General features: G+C 42.9%; 1 protein-coding gene across 3 annotated transcripts in view; it reads left to right on the forward strand.

Annotated features, from left to right (window-relative positions):
- The first annotated feature begins 1,690 nt into the window (after positions 1 to 1,690).
- The window catches only part of LOC143960579 (uncharacterized), a 151,434-nt gene continuing 126,411 nt past the window's right edge, over positions 1,691 to 26,713 (forward strand). Inside the window, exons 1-3 of one of the 3 annotated variants that reach the window (XM_077469322.1) lie at positions 1,692 to 1,867; positions 12,660 to 12,784; positions 20,559 to 21,188. In XM_077469322.1, the coding sequence (XP_077325448.1) occupies positions 20,565 to 21,188 (624 nt within the window). In that variant the 5' untranslated portion in view covers positions 1,692 to 1,867; positions 12,660 to 12,784; positions 20,559 to 20,564. Of the gene's footprint in view, positions 1,868 to 12,659; positions 12,785 to 20,558; positions 21,189 to 26,713 lie in introns of all 3 variants that reach the window. The other 2 variants (XM_077469323.1, XM_077469321.1) reach the window with 2 other exon arrangements.

Genomic DNA, 26,713 nt, shown 5'->3' on the forward strand with positions numbered 1-26,713 from the left:
AGACATGCATGCCACAAAAATCAGACGTTCTGTCATCCGAAAAACCAAAGCGTGTGTATGAGGCTTAAGACTGGGATGCCATTAAAGTTCACAGACTCATCCACCTTACCAATCACTCTGTGTCTGTTATCCCTCTCTGTCAATCCCTCCTCTGGCTTCCGCTCACCCAACAAATTAAATTAAAAATACTAACTACCTACAAAGCCATCCACAATTTAGCCCCCAGCTACATCACTAGCTTAGTCTCTAAATACAAACCTATTCGTTCTCTTCATTCCTCTCAAGACCTCCTGCTCTTTAGCTCCCTCATCACCTCCTCCCATGCTCACCTCCAGGACTTTTCCAGAGCCTCTCCAATCCTATGGAATGCTCTACCCCAATCTGTCTGCTTATCTCGTACTCTATTATCTTTTAGACGATCCCTGAAATCCCTTCTCTTCAGAAAAGCCTACCCTACCCACACCTAAGTCCCCTTTCACACTGGGGTGCTTTGCTGGTGCTACAGTGCTACAAATATTGCCTGCAAAGCACCCTGAATGAGCCTCTGTCTCTCCAATGTGAATGCCCCGAGGGCTTTCACACTGGAGCGATGCGCTAGCAGGATGGTAAAAAAAATAAAGTCCTGCTAGCATCATTGGAGCGTTGTATACACTGCTCCTGCCCATGGAAATCAATGGGGGCAGCGCAGCTATACAGCTGGCATATCGCTGCTGCAGCAGCCCTTTGCGGTGGTTTTAACCCTTTTGCGGCCGCTGGTGGGGGTAAAAGCACCCCTGCTAGTGGCCGAATAGCGCCGTGTAATTGGCGGTAAAGCGCTGCTAAAAATAGCAGCGCTTTACCACCGACGCACCCACCGCCCCAGTGTGAAAGGGGCCTAACCACTGTATTTTTTTCCATCGGCTCACCACCAGGGTTGCTAACCTCCCGCAGCATTTTTTACTGACAAAACATGGACAATTTACTGGCGTAGCACATTTTTTACTGACAACCTGAGAAATTACAGAACTCTTACTGAAATTTAACACAGTGAATATTTCAACAGCATAAACATGATATGGAAACACTGACAATACCTATAACAAAGTAAACTTTATTTACAAGTCAACACAGCATGAAATGATCAGCCCCTGATATTTACTGGCAGTTGTAAAAAAAAAAATCGTTGATTTTTACAAACTGTCAGTAAATTTACTAGCGGTTGGCAACCATGCTCACCACCCCAGTTATTACCCTTTGTATCACTTGACCCTCCCTTCTAGATTGTAAGCTCCAAGGAGCAGAGCCCTCTGATTCCTCCTGTATTGAATTGTATTGTAAGTATACTGTCTGTCCTCGTGTTGTAAAGTGCTGCGCAAACTGTTGGCTCCATATAAATCCTGTATAATAATAAATGTGTGTGTAAATTTTTGGGGGTTCCAAGTAACTTGCTAGCTAAAAAAGTGTAGATTTTATGTGTGAGAAAAGCTAGAAATGGCCAGTGTCGAAATGTGTAAACTGATAAACAAATAATAATAAAAGCATAAACAGGGACAGTTGGAGAGTAGTTACAGTTGCCAGCCATAGCAAGTTGTTTATAGAACGTCCAGTGTAGGATCCATGAATATCAGCTGCTGGTTCTATTTACAATAACACAATCTGTCCCCGTACTGGGCTACTCTTTAGTCACATGTGCTGGTGACAGCAGGCACACACGGTGTAGTATAGGGAGTGAGCTTGCCGCGATCCCTCTATCCCTCTGCTCCTGTACTCTGCACCCACTGACAGCAGAGCACGGAACTAAAGACATCAGTTCGCGTACCCGGGGAAGCTCATTCTTAGGGACCAGGTCGGTGAAGGCAGCAGTGAGGGTCTGGAGGCTGGATCTCAGGTGGGTAAACAGGAACTAAAAGCAGTTTCCTTGTCACAAACCTTTGTTCCTAGTTGGAGTAGACGGCCCTGTATACAGAGTGGAGCTGAGACTGGCATGGAGGAGCTGTGCGCCATTGCAGTGGCCCTGCCCATGTGCTGCCATGTTACCAGTTTTGGGAGCTGCATGGCACAGATCTGATAATAATGTGAGGAGAACACTAATCCTGGAGGTTACACTATATAAACAGAGAGAAAAGACATAGAGGGGTTTGTGTCACAATACAAACAATATACTGTATATACAATATTAAAGAGGAAGTAAACCCTTTCTAAAAAAAAAACACTGCAGGACAAAGGTATAATGTGCTAGTATGCATAGCATACTAGCTCATTATGAATTACTTACTTGAGATCGAAGCCCCCGCAGCGACCCTCGTTCTCCGTCGCCGCCATATCTCCCGGAGTGACTTCCGGGTATCGCTGTGACTGGCCAAAGCAGCAATGACATCACTCCAGGGCATGCGAAAGGTAGCCTGTGTAGTGTCATATTTTGCTTCCCATCGTAGAATGCTCCGGGAAGTGACGTAGCAGGCAGAAAGTTTGCACTGCGCATGCTTTTCGGCAATGCAGACCACTGAAACTGTCATATAATTCCCTCCCCGAATCCACATAGGAGAGGTAATCCCTTCCCCGAGCCACAGTTACCCGCTCTCTCTCTCTCTCCACCGCTCTCCGCTCCGTCTAAAGTTCAATGTCACTTCCGTGACATTATCTGATGTTTTCACTAAACTGCATTGCCGCAAATCCTATGGAACGCATGAAGCAAGTGTTTGGAGCGCATGCACAGTGCGAAATTTCTGGCCGCAACGTCACTTCCGGAGCATTCTACGATGGGGAGCAAAACATGACATTACACCGGCAGTGACGGCATGATCGCCTTCACGGTCAGTGCACCTGCGCCGTTGCGCGCTGTAGACATCAGTGTCCGTTTTTTGGAAAATATCTTCTTAACTGTGTAGGTTAAGGAGAGATTTCTTGAACCTTCCAGTTAAGCTTTAATCTAGGCTTACTTTAACCACTTCAATACCGGGCACTTTCGCACCTTCCTGCCCAGACCAATTTTCAGCTTTCAGCGATGTCGCTTTTTAAATAATTGCGCGGTCATACTACACTGTACCAAAACAACATTTTTATCATTTTGTTCCCACAAATAGAGCTTTCTTTTAGTGGTATTTGATCACCTCTGTGGTTTTTATTTTTCCTCAGCGTCGGACAATTGTGAAAGGGGCCTTAGTGAACACATGCGACCGAAGTGAAATTTGACATTGTCTCTTTACTGGACTTTTATCAATTTGATTTTCCCAAAGAAAAATATCCCACTCTTCACAATCGTGCCTTATTGGTGTCATCAGTTCTCAGCAGCACCTATATTTGTGAGCAACTATTTTCAAGAATGAAGCACACGAAGGGCAAAATTAGAACCAAAATATTTGATGAGCGCCTTGATAATTGCTACTACTTTCATCGAACCAGATACTAATGCGTTTAGTTTATCATAAACAGTGTCAAATATTGCATTGGTTTTAGCTTTACCTTTTATAATAAAATATTATAAAAAAAAGTTTACTATATCGGTGATTGTTAACCAGTTCGGCTCCAGAGCAATTTGTTTTTAATTTTTTTGCATGCACACCTTAAATTTTGGCAATAAAATTACAAGAAACCCCAGAAAAAAAAAAAAAAAAAAAAATATATATATATATATACACATGCATATACACATGCATATACACATGCATACATATATTCTGAAAGCAGAGGCCCTATAGAAGAAAAAGGTGATAGTTGCAAATTTCTGTGTCACGTGACATTTGTGCAATTGTTTATTAAACTTAAATTTTCAGGGAAAAAATATAATAAAATGAGTTTTAGTGCAAAAGCACACAATATAATACCCCTTTTGGGTTAAAATATAAAAGATGAGGTTGCAACGAGTAGATGGCAAACGTTCCAGGTCTTAAAATTGTTTGCGCCCACGATATCGTTAAAAACGATGACACCCAAAAATCACCATAGGTGACGCTTTAGCCAGTCTCCAATCGCCATAAATGTGCGGCGGTCCGTGCACTAGCTTATGCTGACGCACAGAGCTTGCCCGCTGGTCTAGAGGACTTGATGTCGCCGGCCACCCGCAATCTCGTTCTGGCAGGGGAGGAGAAAGAGATCAGCTCATTAAGCGGGTAAATTGTTCCGGGGCTGAAGTGGTTAAAAGCCATTACAGCTCATAAGTTTAGCGTTAACTATGAGCTTTTGTGTTAGAATTATTGTTCTCACTCTGATGTTCATGGTGATATGTCACATGTGTGGTGCGACTGCGGTTTACATACACGTGCACACCCAGGGCTTGCATTTGCGCAAATGTGAGGTTGTGACAATTACAAAAATATACTAGATTTTAATTTTAATTTTTGTATTTTTTTTTTTTACTTAATTACTATCACAAGGGGTTAATAAACCCCTATGTGATAGCATTAGACTGGTGACAGGTAGTCTTTATGGAAACATTATGGGTCTAATAGAACGCAATGTCTCCCCTACACTTCACACCATCTAACCAAGCACAGATCTGCTTGGTTAGATGTGTCCCTTGGCTGTACTGGTCAGGAAATGGTGCATCTGAAACTGGAAGTTACATCACTCATCAGCTATCCTTATTGTTAGTGTATTTTATGTGTGACCCAAGACTATTCCTCTTCTTCCAATGTGGTCCAGGAAGGGCAAAAGGTTGGCCACCCCTATCTTTAGGGATCGTCTACTGACAGCTTGATGCCAGATACCATTGCATACCTTCAGGGGTCTAGTGGAGTCCATGCCTCGATGGGTTGAGGTGGGTGGTTATAATGTTAAGGCTAATCGGTGTACATTAAAATGTATTTAAACATCCATTACAATGGATGGATGATACAATACTCATTTGAAACCATGGAGGTATCTTTTTGTTTTCAGTGGGATATTACAGCAGCAGTAAGGTTGCTCCATTATCATTGTCCAGCTACCATAGTAGATCCACCACACAACTGTCAATGTGTATAGTATGTTCTTGTGTTGGCTGCACAGTGAGGTGGGGATGATGCAGTGCAATTCGTAGTCTATTATTACTGCTCCATCGGGCGTTTCCTTGGAGGCGACTTAAATGCATCAGCTATCAGTTGCAAAAAGCCCCACACCAGTGACGTGGCCAGCTACCCCCTCGCAATAGCAGATACTGGAGCCCAAGGGCCTAACCCAAGATCATCGAAGATTTTAGCACGTTGGCAGAGTGTTTTCACCCCAAAGCTGAATATCATTGAAGAGGTCCTCTACCAAAGATCTGGTACTTGCTGTAAACCAATCATCCATAAAGCATCTTTGCCGATGTGTACAGCCATTTAAATTAGAACTAAAAGCAAAACTTTTTTTCAATTTTGAATAGAGTAAGGGAGCATTAAAAAAATTATCACTTCCTTTCGTATAGTCAAAACCACTAGTTAGAAGAAATCCCTGGTTGTCGCCACAGCTAGTGTCTATTACTGTTCTGGTGATAACTCAAAATGTGGGGTTTTCTTTCATTTTCACTTTAATGCCACGTACACACGGTCAGAATTTCCAACAACCAATGTTCGATGTGAGCTTGTTGTTGGAAATTCTGACTGTGTGTCGGACATTTTTTGTTGGAATTTCCGACAGACAAAATTTGAGAACTGGTTCTCAAATTTTCCGACAACAAAATCTGTTGTCATGAATTCCGATCACTTGTACACAATCCAACGCACACTCATAAATTTCACGCATGCTCATAATCAAGCAGAAGAGCTGCACTGGCTATTGAACTTCATTTTTCTCAGCTCATCGTACGTCACCGCATTCTTGATGTTCGGCATTTCTGACAACATTTGTGTGACCGTATGTATGCAAGACAAATTTGAGCCAACATCCGTCAGAAATAAATACAGGATTTTGTTGTCGGAATGCCCGATCGTCTTTATGCGCCATCAATGATAACAGTAAATAGGACAAATAGAGAGGGTAAATCTCCCTAACGGAGACACAGACGGCAGTAAAAACCTGACAGATGTTCTAATCCCTCTCCACAATATAAAACTAAAAAAGTTTTGCCTTTAGCTATACATTAGGTCAGTGCTCGACAAAACCCGGGCGCCAGGTCGCATTTGCGACTAGAATCAGCGACCTGGCGCCTGGGGCAGCATAGCTGGGGGTATCTTGTCTCCGTGGACCCCCCCGGCGCGATCGCGTCGGGCCGCGCCGCAGGCGGCCGGTAATTGAGCCCCCGGCTTTGAGGCCTTCTGTGATCCTTCTGGAATCTGGCACCCTCATGTGGTGGCCGTTGGAATTACAACCAACAATGCTACAACCAGGATTGCCTGCCAGTCTTTCTCCTTCCCTTTACCCCTTTACTTAGAACCCCTGAACAAAATATATATATATATAATATATATATATATTTTTTTTTTATTATTATTTATTCTAACACCCTAGAGAGTAAAATGGTGGTCGTTGCAATACTGTCTGTCACACCGTATTTGCACAGCGGACTTACAAGTGCACTTTTTTTGGGGAAAAATAATTTATTTAATTAAAAAAAAAAGACAACAGTAAAGTTAGCCCAATTTTTTTTTTACATTGTGAAAGATAATGTTACGCCGAGTAAATCGATACCCAACATGTCACGCTTCAAAATTGTGCCCGCTCATGGAATGGCGACAAACTTTTACCCTTTAAAATCTCCATAGGCGACGTTTAAAAAATTCTACAGGTTGCACATTTTGAGTTACAGAGGAGGTCTGGGGCTAGAATTATTGCTCTTACTCTACCGATCGCAGCGATACCTCACATGTGTGGTTTGAACACCGCTTTCATATATGTGTTCGCTTCTGCACGCAAGCTTGGCGAGACAGGGCGCATTTAAAAAAAAAATGTTTTTCTTATTTTAACTTTTATTTTTATTTTTTTCACTGTTCTTTTAAAAAAAAATGTGTGTCACTTTTATTCCTATTACAAGGAATGTAAAAATCCCTTGTAATAGAAAAAAGCATGACAGGTCCTCTTATATATAAGATCTGGGGTCAGAGAGACCTCACATCTCATATTTACACTAAAATGCAATAAAAAAAAAAATTTGTAATTTGAAAAAAATAAAACAAATAAAATGTCCCTCTAAGAGCTATGGGCAATGATTTGGAGACAGGTGGGGGGCTGGGGGCGCATCTTCCCCTCACTCGTCTCCATGTCAGGCCATGGACAGGTCCAGATCGCCGTCACGGACCTGGCTCCTAACATTTTTAGCTGGCTCCTAGATTCCAAGCAAATTTGTCAACCCCTGCATTAGGTAGCCAACAATGTTTAATATGAGGAAACCAATTAGAGCAGGACCTCCAATGCTGTACAGATACCAGCCCACCAGTCACTCACTTAGGCCCCTTTCACACTGGGGCGGTGCAGGCGTCGGCGGTAAAGTGGCGATATTTTTAGCGTCGGTATTCGGCCGGTAGCGGGGCGGCGTTAACCCCTGCTAGCGGCCGAAAAATAGTTAAAATCGCTGGCAAAGCTGCGCTGCCCCATTTATTTCAATGGGCGGGAGCGGTGAATACACCGGTCCTTCACCGCTCCAAAGAAGCTGCTAGCAGGACTTTTTTTTTACCATCCTGCCAGTGCACCGCTCCAGTGTGAAGCCCTCTGGCTTTCACACTGGAGTGAAAGGAGCCGCCTTTTTCAGGTGCTATTTTTAGCTCCTGAGGCACCTGAAAAACGCCTCAGTGTGAAAGATGCCTTACAGTAAGGTCCATAAATATTTGGACATCAATACAATTCTAATCTTTTTGGCTCTATACACCACCACAATGGATTTGAAATGAAACTAACAAGATGTGCTTTAACTGCAGACCTTCAGCTTAATTTGAGGGTATTTACATCCAAATCAGGTGAACCGTGTAGGAATTACAACTATTTTTGTATATGTGCCTCCCACTTTCTAAGGGACCAAAAGTAATGGGACAATTGGCTGCTCAGCTGTTCCATGGCCAGGTGTGTCTTATTCCCTCATTATCCCATTTACAAGGAGCAGATAAAAGCTCTAGAGTTAATTTCAGGTGTGCTATTTTCATTTGGAATCTGTTGCTTTCAACTCTCAATATGAGATCCAAAGAGCTGTCTCTATCTGTGAAGCAAGCCATCATTAGGCTGAAAAAAAAAAACATCTGAGAGATAGCAAAGACATTAAAGGGGTTGTAAAGCTTCGTTTTTTTATTTTCAAATAGGTTCCTTTAACCACTTGCCGACCGCCGCACGCCGATGTACGTCGGCAGAATGGCACGGGCAGGCATAAGCACGTACATGTACGTGATTTGCCTCCCGCGGGTCGGGGGCCCGATCGGGCCCCCGCCCGGTGCCTGCGGCGGTCGGTTTTCGTTCGGGAGCGATCCCGGACGAGGGGACGGCCATTCATTCATGGCCACCCCCTCGCGATCGCTCCCGACGAATGGAAATCCCCGGTGACATCACTTCCTCTCCTGTAATGTAAACACAGGAGAGGAAGTGATGTATTCTCTCCTCCGTGTCGGTATTTTTCGTTCCGACACGGAGGAGAGCGGATCAGTGAGTTGCACCAACACATCCCACACACAGTAGAACATGCCAGGCACACTCACACCCCCCCTTTACCCCCCGATCACCCCCCCAATTACCCCTGCCCCCCAGTCACAGTGACACCAATGTCATTTTTTTTTTTTTTTTTTTTTTTTTTTGCATTGGTGTCATTTGTGACTGTAATAACTGTTAGGGCAGTTAGGGTTAGCCCCCTTTAGTTCTAATGTACCCCCCTAACCCCCCCAATAAAGGTTTAACCCCGTGATCACCCCCCGTCGCCAGTGTCACTAAGGCTGGGTTCACATTGCAGCGGTTTATGAGAACGAATGTGATTCGCACCGCACTGCAGTGCAAATCACATCCGATCTCTGTGCGATTCGAGTTAAGCCATTCGCCGCACCCGCCGCACCCGCCACACCCGCCGCACCCGCCGCAAATTCGCACGGGACCCTTTTTTTGGCCCGCAGCAGAATCGGATCGCATGGGTGTTCACACCATGCGATCCGAGTTTGCAGATCGCACTGCGATATGCGAACTGATCTGGGGGTGTCAGTAACATTTCACTGACACTCCCAGCAGTTCGCATAGGGCAGTGTGAACTGCCGCCGGGAGGCATGCGATGCGGGAACCCGCCGCGGATTCGCGGCGTTTCCGCATCGCTCCAGTGTGAACCCAGCCTAATAAGCGATCATTTTTCTGATCGCCGTATTAGTGTCACAGGTGACGCTAGTTAGGCAGGTAGGTATTTAGGTTCGCCGCAGCTTTTTATAGCGCTAGGGACCCCCATATACTACCGCATAAAGCCCCCTGATTGCCCCCTAGTTAACCCTTTCACCAGTGATCACCATATAACTGTTACAGGTGACGCTGGTTGGTTAGTTATTTTTTTATAGTTTCAGGGCACCCGCCATTTATTACCTAATAAAGGTTTAACCCCCTGATCACCCGGCAGGTGTCATTTGTGACTAATAACTGTTAGGGCAGTTAGGGTTAGCCCCCTTTAGTTCTAAGGTACCCCCCTAACCCCCCCAATAAAGGTTTAACCCCGTGATCACCCCCCGTCGCCAGTGTCACTAAGGCTGGGTTCACATTGCAGCGGTTTATGAGAACGGATGTGATTCGCACCGCACTGCAGTGCAAATCACATCCGATCTCTGTGCGATTCGAGTTCAGCTATACAGATAGTATGGCTGAATTCGTGTCGCACCCGCCGCACCCGCCGCAAACTCGCACGGGACCCTTTTTTTGGTCCGCAGCAGAATCGGATCGCATGGGTGTTCACACCATGCGATCCAAGTTTGCAGATCGCACTGCGATATGCGAACTGATCTGGGGGTGTCATTAACATTTCACTGACACTCCCAGCAGTTCGCATAGGGCAGTGTGAACTGCCGCCGGGAGGCATGCGATGCGGGAACCCGCCGCGCATTCGTGGCGTTCCCGCATCGCTCCAGTGTGAACCCAGCCTAATAAGCGATCGTTTTTCTGATCGCTGTATTAGTGTCACAGGTGACGCTAGTTAGGCAGGTAGGTATTTAGGTTCGCCGCAGCTTTTTATAGCGCCAGGGACCCCCATATACTACCGCATAAAGCCCCCTGATTGCCCCCTAGTTAACCCTTTCACCAGTGATCACCATATAACTGTTACAGGTGACGCTGGTTGGTTAGTTATTTTTTTATAGTTTCAGGGCACCCGCCATTTATTACCTAGTCTCACTAGTGTACCCCTAAATTTAGGGGTGTCTACTTTCTAAAATGGGGTCATTTGGGGGGGGGGTTTGTGCCATCTTGGCATTTTATGGCCTTCAAAACTGTAACGCCCTTAGAAAGCCTGAAGGCGGTGCTTGGTTTTTGGGGCCCCGTACGCGGCTAGGCTCCCAAAAAGTCCCACATATGTGGTATCCCCGTACTCAGGAGAAGCAGCAGAATTTATTTTGGGGTGTCATTTCACATATGCCCATGGCATGCGTGAGCAATATATCATTTAGTGACAACTTTGTGAAAAAAAAAAAAAGTTTGTAATTTTCCCGCAACTTGTGGCAAAATATAAAATATTCCATGGACTCAACATGCCTCTCAGCAAATAGCTTGGGGTGTCTACTTTCTAAAATGGGGTCATTTGTGGGGGTTTTGTGCCATCTTGGCATTTTATGGCCTTCAAAACTGTAATAGGTAGTGAGAAGTGAACTCAAAAAATTACGCCCTTAGAAAGCCTGAAGGCGGTGCTTGGTTTTCGGGGCCCCGTACGCGGCTAGGCTCCCAAAAAGTCCCACATATGTGGTATCCCCGTACTCAGGAGAAGCAGCAGAATTTATTTTGGGGTGTCATTTCACATATGCCCATGGCATGCATGAGCAATATATCATTTAGTGACAACTTTGTGAAAAAAAAAAAAAAAAAAAAAAAGTTTGTAATTTTCCCGCAACTTGTGGCAAAATATAAAATATTCCATGGACTCAACATGCCTCTCAGCAAATAGCTTGGGGTGTCTACTTTCTAAAATGGGGTCATTTGTGGGGGTTTTGTGCCATCTTGGCATTTTATGGCCTTCAAAACTGTAATAGGTAGTGAGGCGTGAAATCAAAAATTTACGCCCTTAGAAAGCCTGAAGGCGGTGCTTGGTTTTCGGGGCCCTGTACGCGGCTAGGCTCCCAAAAAGTCCCACATATGTGGTATCCCCGTACTCAGGAGAAGCAGCAGAATTTATTTTGGGGTGTCATTTCACATACGCCCATAGCATGTGTGAGCAATATATCATTTAGTGACAACTTTGTGTAAAAAAAAAAAAAAAATTTTTTTTTTGTCATTATTCAATCGCTTGAGGCAAAAAAATAAAATATTCAATGGGCTCAACATGCCTCTTATCAATTTCCTTAGGGGGTCTACTTTCCAAAATGGGGTCATTTGGGGGGGTTTTGTACTGCCCTGTCATTTTAGCACCTCAAGAAATGAGATAGGCAGTCGTAAACTAAAAGCTGCGTAAATTCCAGAAAACGTACCTTAGTTTGTAGATGTGACAACTTTTGCGCAAACCAATAAATATACAATTATTGACTTTTTTTTTACCAAAGACATGTGGCTGAATACATTTTGGCCTAAATGTATGACTAAAATTGAGTTTATTGGATTTTTCTAATAACAAAAAGTAGAAAATATCATTTTTTTTCAAAATTTGCGGTCTTTTTACGTTTATATCGCAAAAAATAAAAATCGCAGAGGCAATCAAATACCATCAAAAGAAAGCTCTATTTGTGGGAAGAAAAGGACGCAAATTTTGTTTGGGTACAACATTGCATGACCGCGCAATTACCAGTTAAAGCAGCGCAGTGCCAAAGTGTAAAAAGACCTCTGGTCATTTACCAGCAAAATGGTCCGGTCTGAAAGTGGTTAAAGTGGTTGTAAACCCTCCCCCACAACTTTGTTCCAAGTAAATCAGCATAAAAAACCCTAATGAGCATTGCTTGTAGATATCTCCTTACTTGCATAGTATTGTTGGAATCCTTGTTGTTCTGTAGAATGAAGTCACTGAGCATGCCCAGATCTCCCCTGATTTAAGGCACACTCTCTATGTGCTTATCTATCTGTTATCAGGACTTCCTACGGCACAACACTGAACTCTGCTAATCACTCAGAGCTTCCTCCTACACACCATGTGATCATGTGACATGACATGCAGTCTAAACTTGGCCATTACTGCAGTCTTATCAGCTGAAGCTGATAAGTCTGACAAAGGGAAACATTAGACATTGGCACAAGTAAATACTATGAAATAAACAAGTAAGCTATGAACAGGGAAGCAGGGTTGCTATAGAAATGTTGGATTGAGAAGGAGGCTTGGTTAACAGTACAGGAAGCGCTCAATGTAAGGGCGGAAATGCACTCCACTGTGAACTCAGAAAACAATACTTAAGATGGTGCTGCCTAACCCCTGGAAACAAGTTTTTTAAAGTTTCTTTAAACAGTAAGTAATATGCGATTTGGGCTGGATTACAGTGGCTAAAGTCTAATAACTACTTATTATAATGGACTAAATGAAAAGAAGCATCAGAGTGGGAGAGATTACTTCCTCTTTAAGCTAGTGCATTATTGGTTCACTTATCTTTTCCTTTGATTTCCCTTCTAAATGTTTTTTTCTTTGTCTGAATTTTTCACTTCCTGTTTCTCCTCAGTAAACTTCACACCATCATCCCAGCAGTGTTTACCAGAACAGCTTACTGAGGAGGAACAGGAAGGGAGAAATTCAGACAAAGAAAACCAAGAAATAAAACATTTAGAAGGGAAATTGAAGGAAAGGGTAAGTGAACCAACAATGCACTAGCTTAAAGGAACCTATTTGAAAATAAAAAACAAACCTTTACAACCCCTTTTTAAGTGAGCTCAAAAGACCCGGAAGACAACTGTGGTGGATGACCGAATAATTATTTCCCTGGTGAAGAAAATGCCCTTCCCAACAGTTGGCCAGATCAAGAACACTCTCCAGGAGGTAGGTGTATGTGTCAAAGTCAACAATCAAGAGAAGACTTCACCAGAGTGAATACAGACGGTTCACCACAAGATGTAAACCATTGGTGAGCCTCAAAAACAGGAAGTCCAGATTAGAGTTTGCCAAACAACATCTAAAAAAGCCTTCACAGTTCTGGAACAACATCCTATGGACAGATGAGACCAAGATCAACTTGTACCAGAGTGATGGGAAGAGAAGAGTATGGAGAAGGAAAGAAACTGCTCATGATCCAAAGCATACCACCTCATCAGTGAAGCATGGTGGTGATAGTGTCATGGCGTGGGCATGTATGGCTGCCAATAGAACTGGTTCTCTTGCATTTATTGATGTGACTGCTGACAAAAGCAGCAGGATGAATTATGAGTGTTTCGGGAAATATTATCTGCTCATATTCAGCAAAATGCTTCAGAACTCATTGGACGGCGCTTCACAGTGCAGATGGACAATGAACCGAAGCATACTGCGAAAGCAACCAAAGAGTTTTTTAAGGGAAAGAAGTGGAACGTTATGCAATGGCCAAGTCAGTCACCTGACCTGAATCTGATTGAGCATGCATTTCACTTGCTGAAGACAAAACTGAAGGGAAAATGCCCCAAGAACAAGAAATGCCCCAAGAACAAGCAGGAACTAAAGACAGTTGCAGTAGAGGCCTGGCAGAGCATCACCAGGGATGAAACCCAGCGTCTGGTGATGTCTATGCGTGCCAGACTTCAGGCTGTAATTGACTGCAAAGGATTTGCAACCAAGTATTTAAAAAGTGAAACTTTGATGGATGATCGTTAATCTGTCCCATTACTTTTGGTCCCTTTTTAAAAAGTAGGAGACACATATACAAACTGTTGTAATTCCTACACCATTCACTTGATTTGGATGTAAATACCCTCAAATTAAGCTGAAGGTCTGCAGTTAAAGCACATCATGTTTGTTTCCTTTCAACTCCATTGTGGTGGTGTATAGAGCCAAAAAGATTAGAATTGTGTCGATGTCCCAATATTTATGGACCTGATTGTACATCTTGTAATTCAGCCGTAGGCCGCGTACACACGGGCGGATTGTCTGCCCAACTTAGTCCGCTGAACCGTGTTTCAGCGGACAATCCGCTCGTGTGTGGGCTTCAGCTGACTTTTTCAGCGGACAGTCTGACGGACTAAGTCTTTTGGAATTTCCGTAATTTTGTCCATCCAAACTTGGTTTTGTCCGTCCAAACTTGGTTTCAGCGGACAGTCCGCTCGTGTGTAGGCAAGTTGGACGGACTAAGTATGGCGCATGCTCAGAAAGGATTTACACGGCCGAAGGTTGCATTGCAGTGTATTGGATGTCGTATTTCTAGTCCCGTCGTACGTGCTGTACACGTCATTGCGCAAGCTTTCAGCGGACTGTCTGTTCATCGTGTGTGGTCAAGTCCGTTCATTCAAAAGTTGAACGGACTGTCTGTCGGATTGTCTGACGAACTTAGTTGGGCAGACAATCCGCCCGTGTGTACGCGGCCTTAGAATGTATAGTGCGGGCCCCACAGGGCCCTCCTCAGTCTCAAATCTATAAACATATCTATAAACATGAGTTTTCAGTAGAGCTAGAAAGGGATAGAACTTCAGCTGTGTCCCTGTCAGGGACATCCCCCCTCTGTCACTGGGATAAAAAAAATGAGGGGGACCAATAATAAAAAATAGACTTGTAAGTGACAAAGTCCACGGTCGGTCCCAGTGCGGTAACTATAATGATCCAATCATGCATATATGCTCTGTTTCCCCAATTAAGGGGTTAAATCCAAGCCTACTGGGTTGATGTCCTTATTACAGGCAGGTCCCTTTTTAAGAGGCTTCTCTCCCAGTATAGACTTGGGATACTGCTCAAAAGATATTTAGGAACCATCAATGATTGATAATTTGTTTTAAAGTTTTTACCACTCTTACAGTCTCCATTAAATTTTCGCCACTCTTACAGTCTCCATCAAAACTGGAAGTAACTGATCACGGGACTTCCTCAGGCAGAAATGTATACATCATGCCATACCATCAAGGAGGCATGTGATTTGCCCCAAACATACACAAAACCAATTTTTTCCTCTAATGGGACTTTAATTAGACAGTAGTCTTAAGAATTTATAGCAAAATAATAAAATTTTTATTGCATAAAACGGCACATAAATAACAGTAAACACATTTGAGGACTACTGTAGAGACGAGGGGATATTACCCCAAGTACTCTCGAAAACATTCCTTGCTTAATACCCCAGCAGAACAACCAGATTTACTGTTCCTGCAAAAATGGGAAAGTGATCTGCAATGCACTTTCACTGCCATACAAAAACAAAACATCATCAGATTCTCTGTAAAATCTTCCATCTGTACAAGAGACAAACTATTAGATTATAACAAGGTGGTACTATACACCTCAGTTACTACACAGAGTCTTCCCTAATACAACAGACATATGCTGGAGATGCCAAACGGGCAAAGGGTCACTCCCCCACATCTTTTGTTCTTGCCCATTACTACAACACTTTTGGACAACAATAGAGTCAATCATGCAAAAATTCACAGAGCACAAAATTCGGACAGACCCAGCGTTCTTCCTGCTACACGCCACCACAATCCCAGCACAGTCGTATAAAAAATCCATAATACGACACCTACTCAATGCTGAAAAATCCTGTATTCCAGCTACATGAAAACAAAACATTCCCCAATCTATTGGATTATGGTTGCGTAAAGTAGAGGACATCAAAAAACTGGAAGACTTGCAGCACAACACAAACACGAAAAACATTCTAAAACTTGGAAGCTATGGAATATGTTCATATTCTCTGATGAAGGGCAGGCCTTGTTAAATGCTTAACGGTCATAGCGAAACTCAGTCTGAAAGATAACGCCACTACCTCATACATCACATACAACACGTCCATGTTAAACAATCCTCCCCTCTCCGCCCCCCCCCCCCCTTTTTTTTTTTTTTTTTCTTTTTTTTTTTCCTTCCTCTCTTTCTTCTTTTTTTCTCTATCCTCGTTTCACTCAATGGAGGGTTTTGTCTTTAGTTGGTTGGATGCCGGCCTTTTTCTCCAGTTTCACCATGGTGGTCGGGACACATGTAATCTGACTGTGTGTGCGGCCCGGTGAACGAGGCAGCATCATAATTAGTTGCTTATGAGATAGGGAATGGCTATGGACACAGTGGGTGATGGATAAGAGGATTCAGCGCAGTTGTTCTTTCTTCTTCCCCTTCTATCATATTTCATGCCACCCTTATTGTAGATAAGATCGGAGCCTTCTCTTGAAGACTATTGTGTATATTTGCCTATTATGGCCACTGTTGTATGAACCTTTTCTGTATTTCTTCTCTTGAAAAATTCAATGAACTTATATTTGAAAAAAAAATTAAAAATCTGATTTTATTTTTTTTTTTATTTATTTTTTATAAAATGCTTTTTGGAGTAAAAAATCTATAGTTTTCTATTTAAGCTATATTAATAGTTTATTCAGCATGAAATGGAGTTTAGCTATGTAGCATGAGGCTGTATATTTACATTTTTGGTAAACTCAGTGAATGAATGCAAGCTGAGATAACATGTAAAACATTTATGCATTCACACAATTTCACAGTAACCATGAGATAAAACAAAGTTCAGGAATATTCCTTTATCCCATTGTTTTGCAAATCTATACAAACTATAAACTGTATGATTGAAGATTAATGCATCTGTACCAGGCTCTAAGTGTGAGGAGGAAGGGCAAGCAGTAAAAATGAAAGTGAAACATTCTAAGCAGATTATAAACCTTGTGATCTTTCTGCACTTTGAAGTGCTTTATTCCTCCCTTGAGGAGCAAAATAACAGCAGGCCTTAAAAGAGAAAATGTACTAACCTGACAGCTTATTATTCTAAATCAGAAACCTTAATTTTGTTTGCAAATATTAAAGATTCTAACTTCCAGCAAGAAGGAGTCGTTACATTTACAGAGCACCTGTCATTTTTCAGGGTAGGATAGGCTTCACTTAAGAGGAGGGTTTCAGGGATCGCCTAAAAGCTAATAGAGTAGGAGATAATCAGGCAGATTGGAGTAAGGAGTTCCATAGGATTGGAGAGGCTCTGGAAAAGTCTTGGAGGGGAGCATGTGAGGAAGCGATGAGGGAGCTAGAGAGCAGGAGGTCTTGAGAAGAACGAAGAGAATGATTAGGTTGGTGTTTTGAGACTAGGCCAGTGATGTAGCTGGGGGCAGAGTTGTGGATGGCTTTGTAAGAAGTTGTTAGTATTTTGAATTTAATTTGTTGTTTGTCAACTGAGTCTGGCAGCCACATTCATGATGGATTGAAGGGGGTTAATACTATGTAGAGGTTAGCCAATGAGGAGGGAGTTTCAGTAGTCAAGGCGGGAGCTGACCAGGGAGGGAATTAAGAGCTTTGTTGTGTAATTAGTTAGAAAGGGGCGTATATTGGAGATGTTGCGGAAGTTGAGGTGCCAAGATTTGGACAGTGATTGGATGTGGGGCTTAAAGGAGAGTTCAGGACTACACCTAGAACCTTGGCATGCAGGGATGGGCTTATGGTTGTGCCATCGATTTTGAGAGATCAGTGGAAGAGGCACATGGAGGAGGAAAAAAATTATAAGTTCGGTTTTGGATAGATTACGTTTGAGGAAGTGGTGGGACATCCAGACTGATATATCTGATAGTAAATTAGTCATATGTGAGGAGACAGAAGGAGTGAGCTGAGGGGTAGAGAAATAAATTTGGGTGTCTTCAGCGCAGAAGTGGTATTGGAAGTGATGGGAGGCTATCTGCTGACCCAGGGAGGAGGTGTAGATTGAAAATAGAAGAGGTCCAAGAACAGAACCTTGGGGGACCAGAGAAAGTAAGAGGAGAGGAGGAATTAGAATTGTAAGTAACGTTAAAGGTGCTGTTGGATAAGTAGGAAGAGAACCAGTGAAGAGTACAGTCACAGAGACCAGAGGCATGGAGTTTTTTTAGAGAGGTCCAGGAGTAGGAGTACAGAATAGTAGTGTCAATTGGTTTTGGCTGTTAGTAGATCGTTTGCTAGTTTTAGGAGAGCAGTTTCTGTGGAGTGTTGAAGACGAAATCCAGACTGAAGGGGATCAAGAAGGCTGTTGTCAGCAAGGTGGTCGCTCAGTCAGTTGTAGACCAGACGTTCAAAGAGTTTGGATAAGAAGGAGAGCAAGGTGATGGGGCGTAGGTTGTTGAGATCGGATGGGTCCACTGAGGGCTTTATAAGTATGGGGCTGACAAGTGCATGTTTTAGAGCATTGGGGAACATGCCAGAAGAGAGGGAGAGATTTAAGATGTGGGTTAGAGAGTGTAGAATAGAGTCAGAGGGTGAACGTAGCATTTGCGAGGGAACAGGATCCCAGAGGGCTGGTGGTAAGATGCACTTTAGCAAGTAGTTTAGCAACCTTGTCTATAGTGGGGTTAAAAGAGGGAAGTAATGATTGTACCTGTGGGCATGAAGTGTAACGCATGGAGCATATCTGAACAGTAGCGATCTCCTTGCAAATTGTATCAATCATCTGTTTGATATGATTGGCAATCTGTGCAGTGAGTGAGTTGGTGAGTGGAGGACGAAGTAGAGAGTTGAAGGAGACTGGATTATAAGGTGTTAATGAGATAAAATAGGTCTGCTTGGCAGTGAGGAGGCAGGAATTGTATACTAATGAGACTATCGATGCATCACCCTCTTTCTTTAACCCTTTCATGACTAAGCCTATTTTTGGCATTTGGTGTTTACAAGTTAAAATCCATATTTTTTTATTTTTTGCTAGAAAATTACTTGGAACCCCCAAATATATATATATATATATATATATATATATATATATAATTTTTTTTTTTTTTAGCAGAGACTCTAGAGAATAAAACGGCGATTGTTGCAATATTTTATGTCACACGGTATTTGCGCAGCGGTGTTTTAAACACAACTTTTTGGGAAAAGGGACACTTTAATGAATAAAAAAAAAACGGAACAGTAAAATTAGCCCAATTTTTTTGCATAATGTGAAAGATAATGTTACGCCGAGTAAATAGATACCAAACATGTCACACTTTATAATTGCACACACTCGTGGAATGACGACAAAGTACGGTATCTAAAAATCTCAATAGGCGACGCTTTCAATTTTTTTTACGGTTACCAGATTAGCGTTACAGAGGAGGTCTAGTGCTAGAATTATTGCTCTTGCTCTGACGATCGCAGCGATACCTCAGATGTGTGATTTGAACAACGTTTACATATGCGGGCGCGACTTCCGTATGCGTTTGCTTTGCAAGCTCGCGGGGACGGCGGGTGCTTTAAAAAATATTTTTTTAATTATTTATTTTATTTAAAATGAATAAATTGTTTTAAAAAAATAAATAAAAAATGTGATCACTTTTATTGCTGTCGCAAGGAATGTAAACATCCCTTGTGACAGTAATAGGTGGTGACAGGTACTCTTTATGGAGGGATCGGGGGTCTAAAAGACCCCCGATCCCTCCTTTACACTTCAATGTATTCAGATCGCCAAAAACGGCGATTCTGAATACTGTATATTTTTTTTAAAACCGGCGCCATTGGCAGCCGAGTAAACGGGAAGTGACGTCATGACGTTGCTTCTGTGTTTACTATTAGGAGACTGGAACAAAGCCGATTATGGCTTCGTTCCAGTTCCTCTCCAGCAGCCGGAGGCATCGGAGCGTGAATCGGTGCTCCCGATTGAGCGGGAGCACCGGTAATAACAGCCGAGCGGCTTTTAGCCGCTTCGGTTGTTATGGCTGGATAGCCAATCGCCCGCTGTAAAGAAATGGTACCGGGATGATGCCTGCAGGTGCGGGCATCATCCCGGTATACCCCCCGGAAGCCGAGTACGCACATCTGCGTATGCTCGGCGGGAAGGGGTTAAAGAGGAAGTAAACTCTGATGAGTTTACTTCCTCTTTCATTCCCTGAAAAGGTAAAGCATAATGGACTACTATGCCTCGCATAGTAGTCCATTATGTGTCACTTACGTGACACAGGAGCCAGCGAGGTCACCGTTGTCCCCTGTAGTCCGGCGCATCCATCTTCTCAGTGGGTCTCGCTGTTCCGCCGCTGTCATTCGGCGAAGCCGCGATGACATCACTCCCGCGCACGTGAGCCACCACTCGCGGCATATCGCCGTTGACCGCGGCGTGCGCCTGCGCGCCGCTGTCTGCGGCGCATGCGCCGTAGACAGCGGTGCCTGTCTTTCGGCAAATATCTCCTAAACCGTGTAGGTTTAGGAGATATTTCTTGGACTTGCAAGTAAGCCTTAATCTAGGCTTACCTGTAGGTCAAAGTTGGTTGTAAGGGTTTAAAACCACTTTAATGTCTAACAATGTTTTTACTTTTCCAGAGAGTATATATATCATTCTGTTCTGTACTGTTTTATGCAACTAATATTTTTTTTTTTTAGATTATTTTCAAGCTTTATATGGTCTTTCTAATGCTTGGATGTTAAAGACAATATATCGTGTGGAAATGTTTGTCCTTTTAATATATTACTTATGAATTTGTCTTGTCTTGTAAAAATCATCATAGGTGACCTGAATTATCTTGTCTTCTAGGTTACAATGGCAGAGATTGAAGTACAAACTGCAGAGCTCCCTTCCAGCATCACAGAGACCAGTAACCAGAGTCAGCCTGCAGTACAACAAAAGCAGCTACCTCCCTTGTGTAGATTTTTTTCCCAGGGTCGTTACTGTCAATTTGGGCGAAGATGCCGCTTTTTGCATCAACGCCCAGAAGTCAGATCTTATGAAAAAAACAATAATCCAGGAGAAATGTCTGAAACTGCAGGTGCAAGTGGTATAACAGATATGTCTGTACCACATAACAAGAATGAGGTGAAGTCTGTCCCGCATAGAAATAGAAGACTGTGCCGCTATTTTGCCTCTGGTTACTGTTCAATGGAGACCAACTGCAGGTTCTGGCATCCAGAAAAGATTCCACCAGTACAGGATGACCGCTCTGTAAGCAAGAAACAATTTCCAAAGGAAAAGGTGGAACGGCCAATAGCAGTTCCAGAGGTCATCCGAGCCTCAAATGTAACTCCTGAAGTTGCTGCTCAGCTAAGAAAGACAGAGATTTCCCAACTATTAAAGAGATTTCCAAAAGATAAAGTCATCATTCAAGAAAGAGAAGATGGAAAAGTTACATATTACAGAATAACAGTTGAGCCTACAGATCCAGATTGGGTAAGATGTCAAGCCCACGTGATAATTATTTTTTTTATAAAGTTGATTGCATACGTAGCCAGAAATTGCACCTGTGGTCTCTGGTGTTGGTTTTCATAATTTGAACAAAACCACTTGTGCCTAGTGCTACTGCACAGTAGATCCCCATAGACTTCCGATCGGCCCTGTCCGGAGACCAGAAATGATCAGGAGCTGGCCCTACAGAAATCTATAAAAAGCTACTGCACAGATGCTACCGGGGCACAGAAACTTTGCTAGTAGGATGTAAACTAACACCAGAGGCTGTAAATGTGATTGCAAAGTAAGTATGTATCTGGGTAGGGTAAGGTGTGGTAGTTTAATTTTTGTATTAAAGTGCACTTATTACTTCAAGGGTTAAAGGAAACCTATCGATGTATATAGATAAACAAAATGAATCTGTGATAGGTGATGATAACCAAAATAAAAACTGACACAATTATACCAAAGCAGCAGTCCGTGATTGTCCATACACAAAGCAACAGAAATGTATATACAGTAATACCTCGGATTGCGAGTAACGCGGTTTACGAGCGTTTTGCAATACAAAGTATTATTCTTTCTAAATTCTTACTCGGTTTGCGAGTGTTGTCTTGCAAGACAAGCAGGATTTAAGCCTCTGGGGTATGGAGTACCTCATTTTGCCAGAGGTGCGGAGGGGCTGGTGACACTCGTAGACACTCAAAAACACTCCATTCCCGAGTGTCTCCGAGCCTCTACTAGTGCATCCAAATGGTCTCCTAGTGTTTCCGAGTGTGTCCGGCGCCCCCTCACCTCTGGCCACATGCAGTACTGCACACAATAACAGTCACCGTGGAATGCATTATGAGTTTCCATTGACTCCTATGGGGAAACTCGCTTCTTCTGGAACAAATTATGCTCGTAATCCAAGGTATCACTGTATACATAAAACCTTTTACACAACAGGTTGCATAAAATCTTTAAGTATATATAGATCCCAAAAAAAAGTGTCATTGATAAGCAAAACATGCCATAACCCAATCCATAATGTCTTAATAAATATGTAGTAATGAACAAATCCGTGACTAAAAATGCATTCGTATAAAATAATCTCCCACAATGGCAAACAAATGTATTAATGAAAAATTTCCACAATAGAAACAAAGTTCATCCACAGGTGAAGAAGTGCTGATTGGATATCACACGTGATCACTCCTGTGCTTCAACACCAAACACAGCCACTTGCTTGAGATATCAGACCTCTAACATGAAGGTCATAAACACATGAGGACAATCCAGGTTAACTGAGGTAGGCATCATAAAACACCATGGACAGAGGAAAAGGACAGATTAAGGCCTCATGCTCATTGGACATTTTTACAGCTGTTGTTTTTGGCTTAAGGCGTTTTTTTTTTCTACAGCCAGTAAACTCCCCAGCATGTTATCCTATGTGTCCGTGCACATATAGGCTTTTATCAGCAGATTTAAGCGGGGGCATTTTCTGTCTGGAAAAACAAAGACTTGGGGGGCACACCCTAAAAATGCATTACATTATCCGCTTGCTGACCAGCCACCACAGTTTTACTGCGGCAGGTTGGCTCCGCTGCACAAAATGATCTCTTGGGGGTTGCATAGCGGGTGCGCGCCCGTCGCGAGCTTAATGAGTCAAATTGCGGGTCTCACGACTCTATGTCCACGGGGATACCCGCGATCGTCTCACGGAGAGGAAGAATGGGGAGATGCTAATGTAAACAAGCATCTCCCCGTTCTGCCTAGTGACCCTGTCACTGATCATAGCTCCCTGTAATCGGGAGTGGTGATCAGTGATGTATCACACACAGCCCCTCCCCCCCACAGTTAGAATCACTCCCAAGGACACACTTAAGCCCTACAGCACCACCTAGGGTTAACCCCTTCACTGCCAGGCACATTTACACAGTAATCAATGCAATTTTAATCGCACTGATCAATGTATAAATGTGAATGGTCCCAAAAATGTGTCAAAATTGTCTGATCTGTCCACCATAATGTTGCTGTCACAATAAAAATCGCAGATCGCCGCCATTACTAGTAAAATATATATATATATATATATATATATATGTGTGTGTGTGTGTGTGTGTGTGTGTGTGTGTGTGTGTGTGTGTGTGTATATATATATATACACAGTGGTGTGAAAAAGTGTTTGCCCCCTTCCTCATTTCCTGTTCCTTTGCATGTTTGTCACACTTAAGTGTTTCGGAACATCAAACCAATTTAAACAATAGTCAAGGACAACACAAGTAAACACAAAATGCAATTTGTAAATTAAGGTGTTTATTATTAAAGGTGAAAAAAAATCCAAACCATCATGGCCCTGTGTGAAAAAGTGATTGCCCCCCTTGTTAAAACATACTATAACTGTGGTTGTCCACACCTGAGTTCAATTTCTATAGCCACACCCAGGCCTGATTATTGCCACACCTGTTCACAATCAAGGCATCACTTAAATAGGAGCTGCTTGACACAGTAAGGTCCACCAGAAGATCCTTAAAAGCTACACATAATGCCGAGACCCAAAGAAATTCAGGAACAATTGAGAAAGAAAGTAATTGAGATCTATCAGTCTGGAAAGGGTTATAAAGCCATTTCCAAAGCTTTGGGAATCCAGCGAACCACAGTAAGAGCCATTATCCACAAATGGCGAAGACATGGAACAGTGGTGAACCTTCCCAGGAGTGGCCGGCCGCCCAAAATTACCCCAAGAGCGCAGCGACGACTCATCCAAGAGGTCACAAAAGACCCCACAACAACGTCCAAGGAACTACAGGCCTCACTTGCCTCAGTTAAGGTCAGCGTTCATGCCTCCACCATCAGGAAAAGACTGGGCAAATATGGCCTGCATGGCAGAGTTCCAAGGAGAAAACCACTGCTGAGCAAAAAGAACATCAAAGCTCGTCTCAATTTCTCCACAACACATCTTGATGATCCCCAAGACTTTTGGGACAACATTCTGTGGACCGATGAGACAAAAGTGGAACTCTTTGGAAGGTGTGTGTCCAAGTATATCTGGCGTAGAAGGAACACTGCATTTCATAAAAAGAACATTATACCAACAGTAAAATATGGTGGTGGTAGTGTGATGGTCTGGGGCTGGTTTGCTGCTTCAGGACCTGGAAGACTTGCCGTGATAAAAGGAACTATGAATTCTGCTGTCTACCAAGAGATCCTGAAGGAGAATGTCCGACCATCTGTTCGTGTACTCAAGCTGAAACGAACTTGGGTTCTGCAGCAGGACAATGATCCTAAACACACCAGCAAGTCCACCACCGAATGGCTGAAGAAAAACAAAATGAAGACTTTGGAGTGGCCTAGCCAAAGTCCTGACCTGAATCCTATTGAGATGTTGTGGTATGACCTTAAAAAGGCCGTTCATGCTCGAAAACCCTCTAATGTAACTGAATTAGGACAATTGTGCAAAGATGAGTGGGCCAAAATTCCTCCAGGACGCTGTAAAAGCCTCATTGCACGTTATCGCAAACGCTTGGTTGCAGTTGTTGCTGCTAAGGGTGGTCCAACCAGTTATTAGGTTTAGGGGGCAATCACTTTTTCACACAGGGCCATGATGGTTTGGATTTTTTTTCACCTTTAATAATAAACACCTTCATTTACAAATTGCATTTTGTGTTTACTTGTGTTGTCCTTGACTATTGTTTAAATTGGTTTGATGTTCCGAAACACTTAAGTGTGACAAACATGCAAAGGAACAGGAAATGAGGAAGGGGGCAAACACTTTTTCACACCACTGTATATATATATATATATATATATATATATATATATATATATATATATATTATTCATAAAAATGCCATAAACTATCCCCTATTTTGTAGACGCAATAACTTTTTTTTTTTCTTTTTAGATTGTCGCTCTTTTTGTTTATAGCGCAGAAAAACTAAACCGCAGAGGTGATCAAATGCCACCAAAAGAAAGCTCTATTTGTGAGAAAAAAAGAACGTCAATTTTGTTTGGGAGCCACGTCGCATGAACGCGCAATTGTCAGTTAAAGCGACGCAGTGCGAAAACGCAAAAAGTGCTCTGGTCTTCGGCCAGCCAAATCCTCCGGGGCTGACGTGGTTAAAAATGGTGCAGCCTTAAGACCATACAAATAGAACAAAATATTACAGCGCACACATACAAAATGACATTAAAAACACCTGAACATATTCAGCAAATAAGCAAAAATATGGGGATTTGGTCACACCATTCTCCCATAAAAAGGAGTGTATTTCTCCCATGGTTGAGAACCAGGATCTTTCATTCTTTGAATAGTGTAGGACCCACTGATAATGGGGTATTTTGACCCAGTAGTTGGCTTAAAGCGGTTTGGTACCTAAAAATTAAACTTCATATTATTAAAATCACAAGATAGAATACTTACCTAAATGAACCCTGAAAAAAAAAATATTCTTTACTTACCTTTTATTTCAGATGTTTCTGCTGACTTCCGGGTTGTCCTCCCGTGGGAGTAGGCGTGGTTATCGTCCTCGCAATGGTCCCTGGGAAATTTCTAAGCTATTTCCCAAGAATCCATGGGGGGACAATGAAATTGCGAAATCTCGTGAGATTTCGTTAGGACGCCGGTCACGTGACGAGGGCGTGTCCGAATTTGCCATTTTTAAAGTGGGCAGGCAGCTGTATCTGCCATTACCACTGCTATCACTGAGCATGCGCGAGATGGAGCGGAGCATGCTGGGAGCCGAGCGTCATCGATATACAGGAAGTAAATGCCTGTGGGCTTCAGACGCCCACACTTAAAATGGAAAACGCCAGAGCACTTTTTTTAAAAGTCATCCCGAGGAAAAGAATCGTCGCGCCGGGGGTAAAAAAAACGCCGGACGTGGATGCTAAGCGAAGGTAGCAGTCGCCCACCTGTGACACAGGTAAGAAAAAAAAAAAAAAGAGCGGAATCCCGCTTTAAGCACTATATGGCCAAATGGTGTGACCAAATCCCCATATTTTTGCTTTGCTTTTAAAGTTTTAAGTTTTAAATAGCCTTGCAGGACTTAAATGTCATTTTTGTATAGGTGCTCTAATCTTTTGTTGCTTCTGTCTGGAAAGCCCCCCAGAACTAGTGGGTTTAACCACTTGCTTACTGGGCACTTAAACCCCCCTCAGTCCCAGACCAATTTTCAGCTTTCAGCGCTGATGCACTTTGAATGACAATTGCGCGGGCATACAACACTGTACCCAAATGAAATTTTTATCATTTTTTTCCCACAAATAGAGCTTTCTTTTGGTGGTATTTAGTTACAGCTCGGAGTTTTATTTTTTGCTAAACAAACAAAAAAAGATGCAAAAAAATAAAAAATAAATAAATCATGTTTTAATAGTTTGTTATAAAATTTTGCAAACGGGTCATTTTTCTCCTTCATTGAAGTGCGCTGATTAGGCGGCACTGATGGCTGCATTGGTGGGCACTGATGGGCTGCATTGGTGGGCACTGATGGGCTGCATTGGTGGGCACTGATGGGCTGCACTGGTGGGCACTGATAGGCATAGTT

The sequence above is a fragment of the Lithobates pipiens genome, unplaced genomic scaffold (assembly GCF_037356315.1).
Source record: "Lithobates pipiens isolate NorthernLeopardFrog02 unplaced genomic scaffold, aLitPip1_a1.2 Scaffold_8, whole genome shotgun sequence".
In the NCBI taxonomy this organism is placed as follows: Eukaryota; Metazoa; Chordata; class Amphibia; order Anura; family Ranidae; genus Lithobates; species Lithobates pipiens.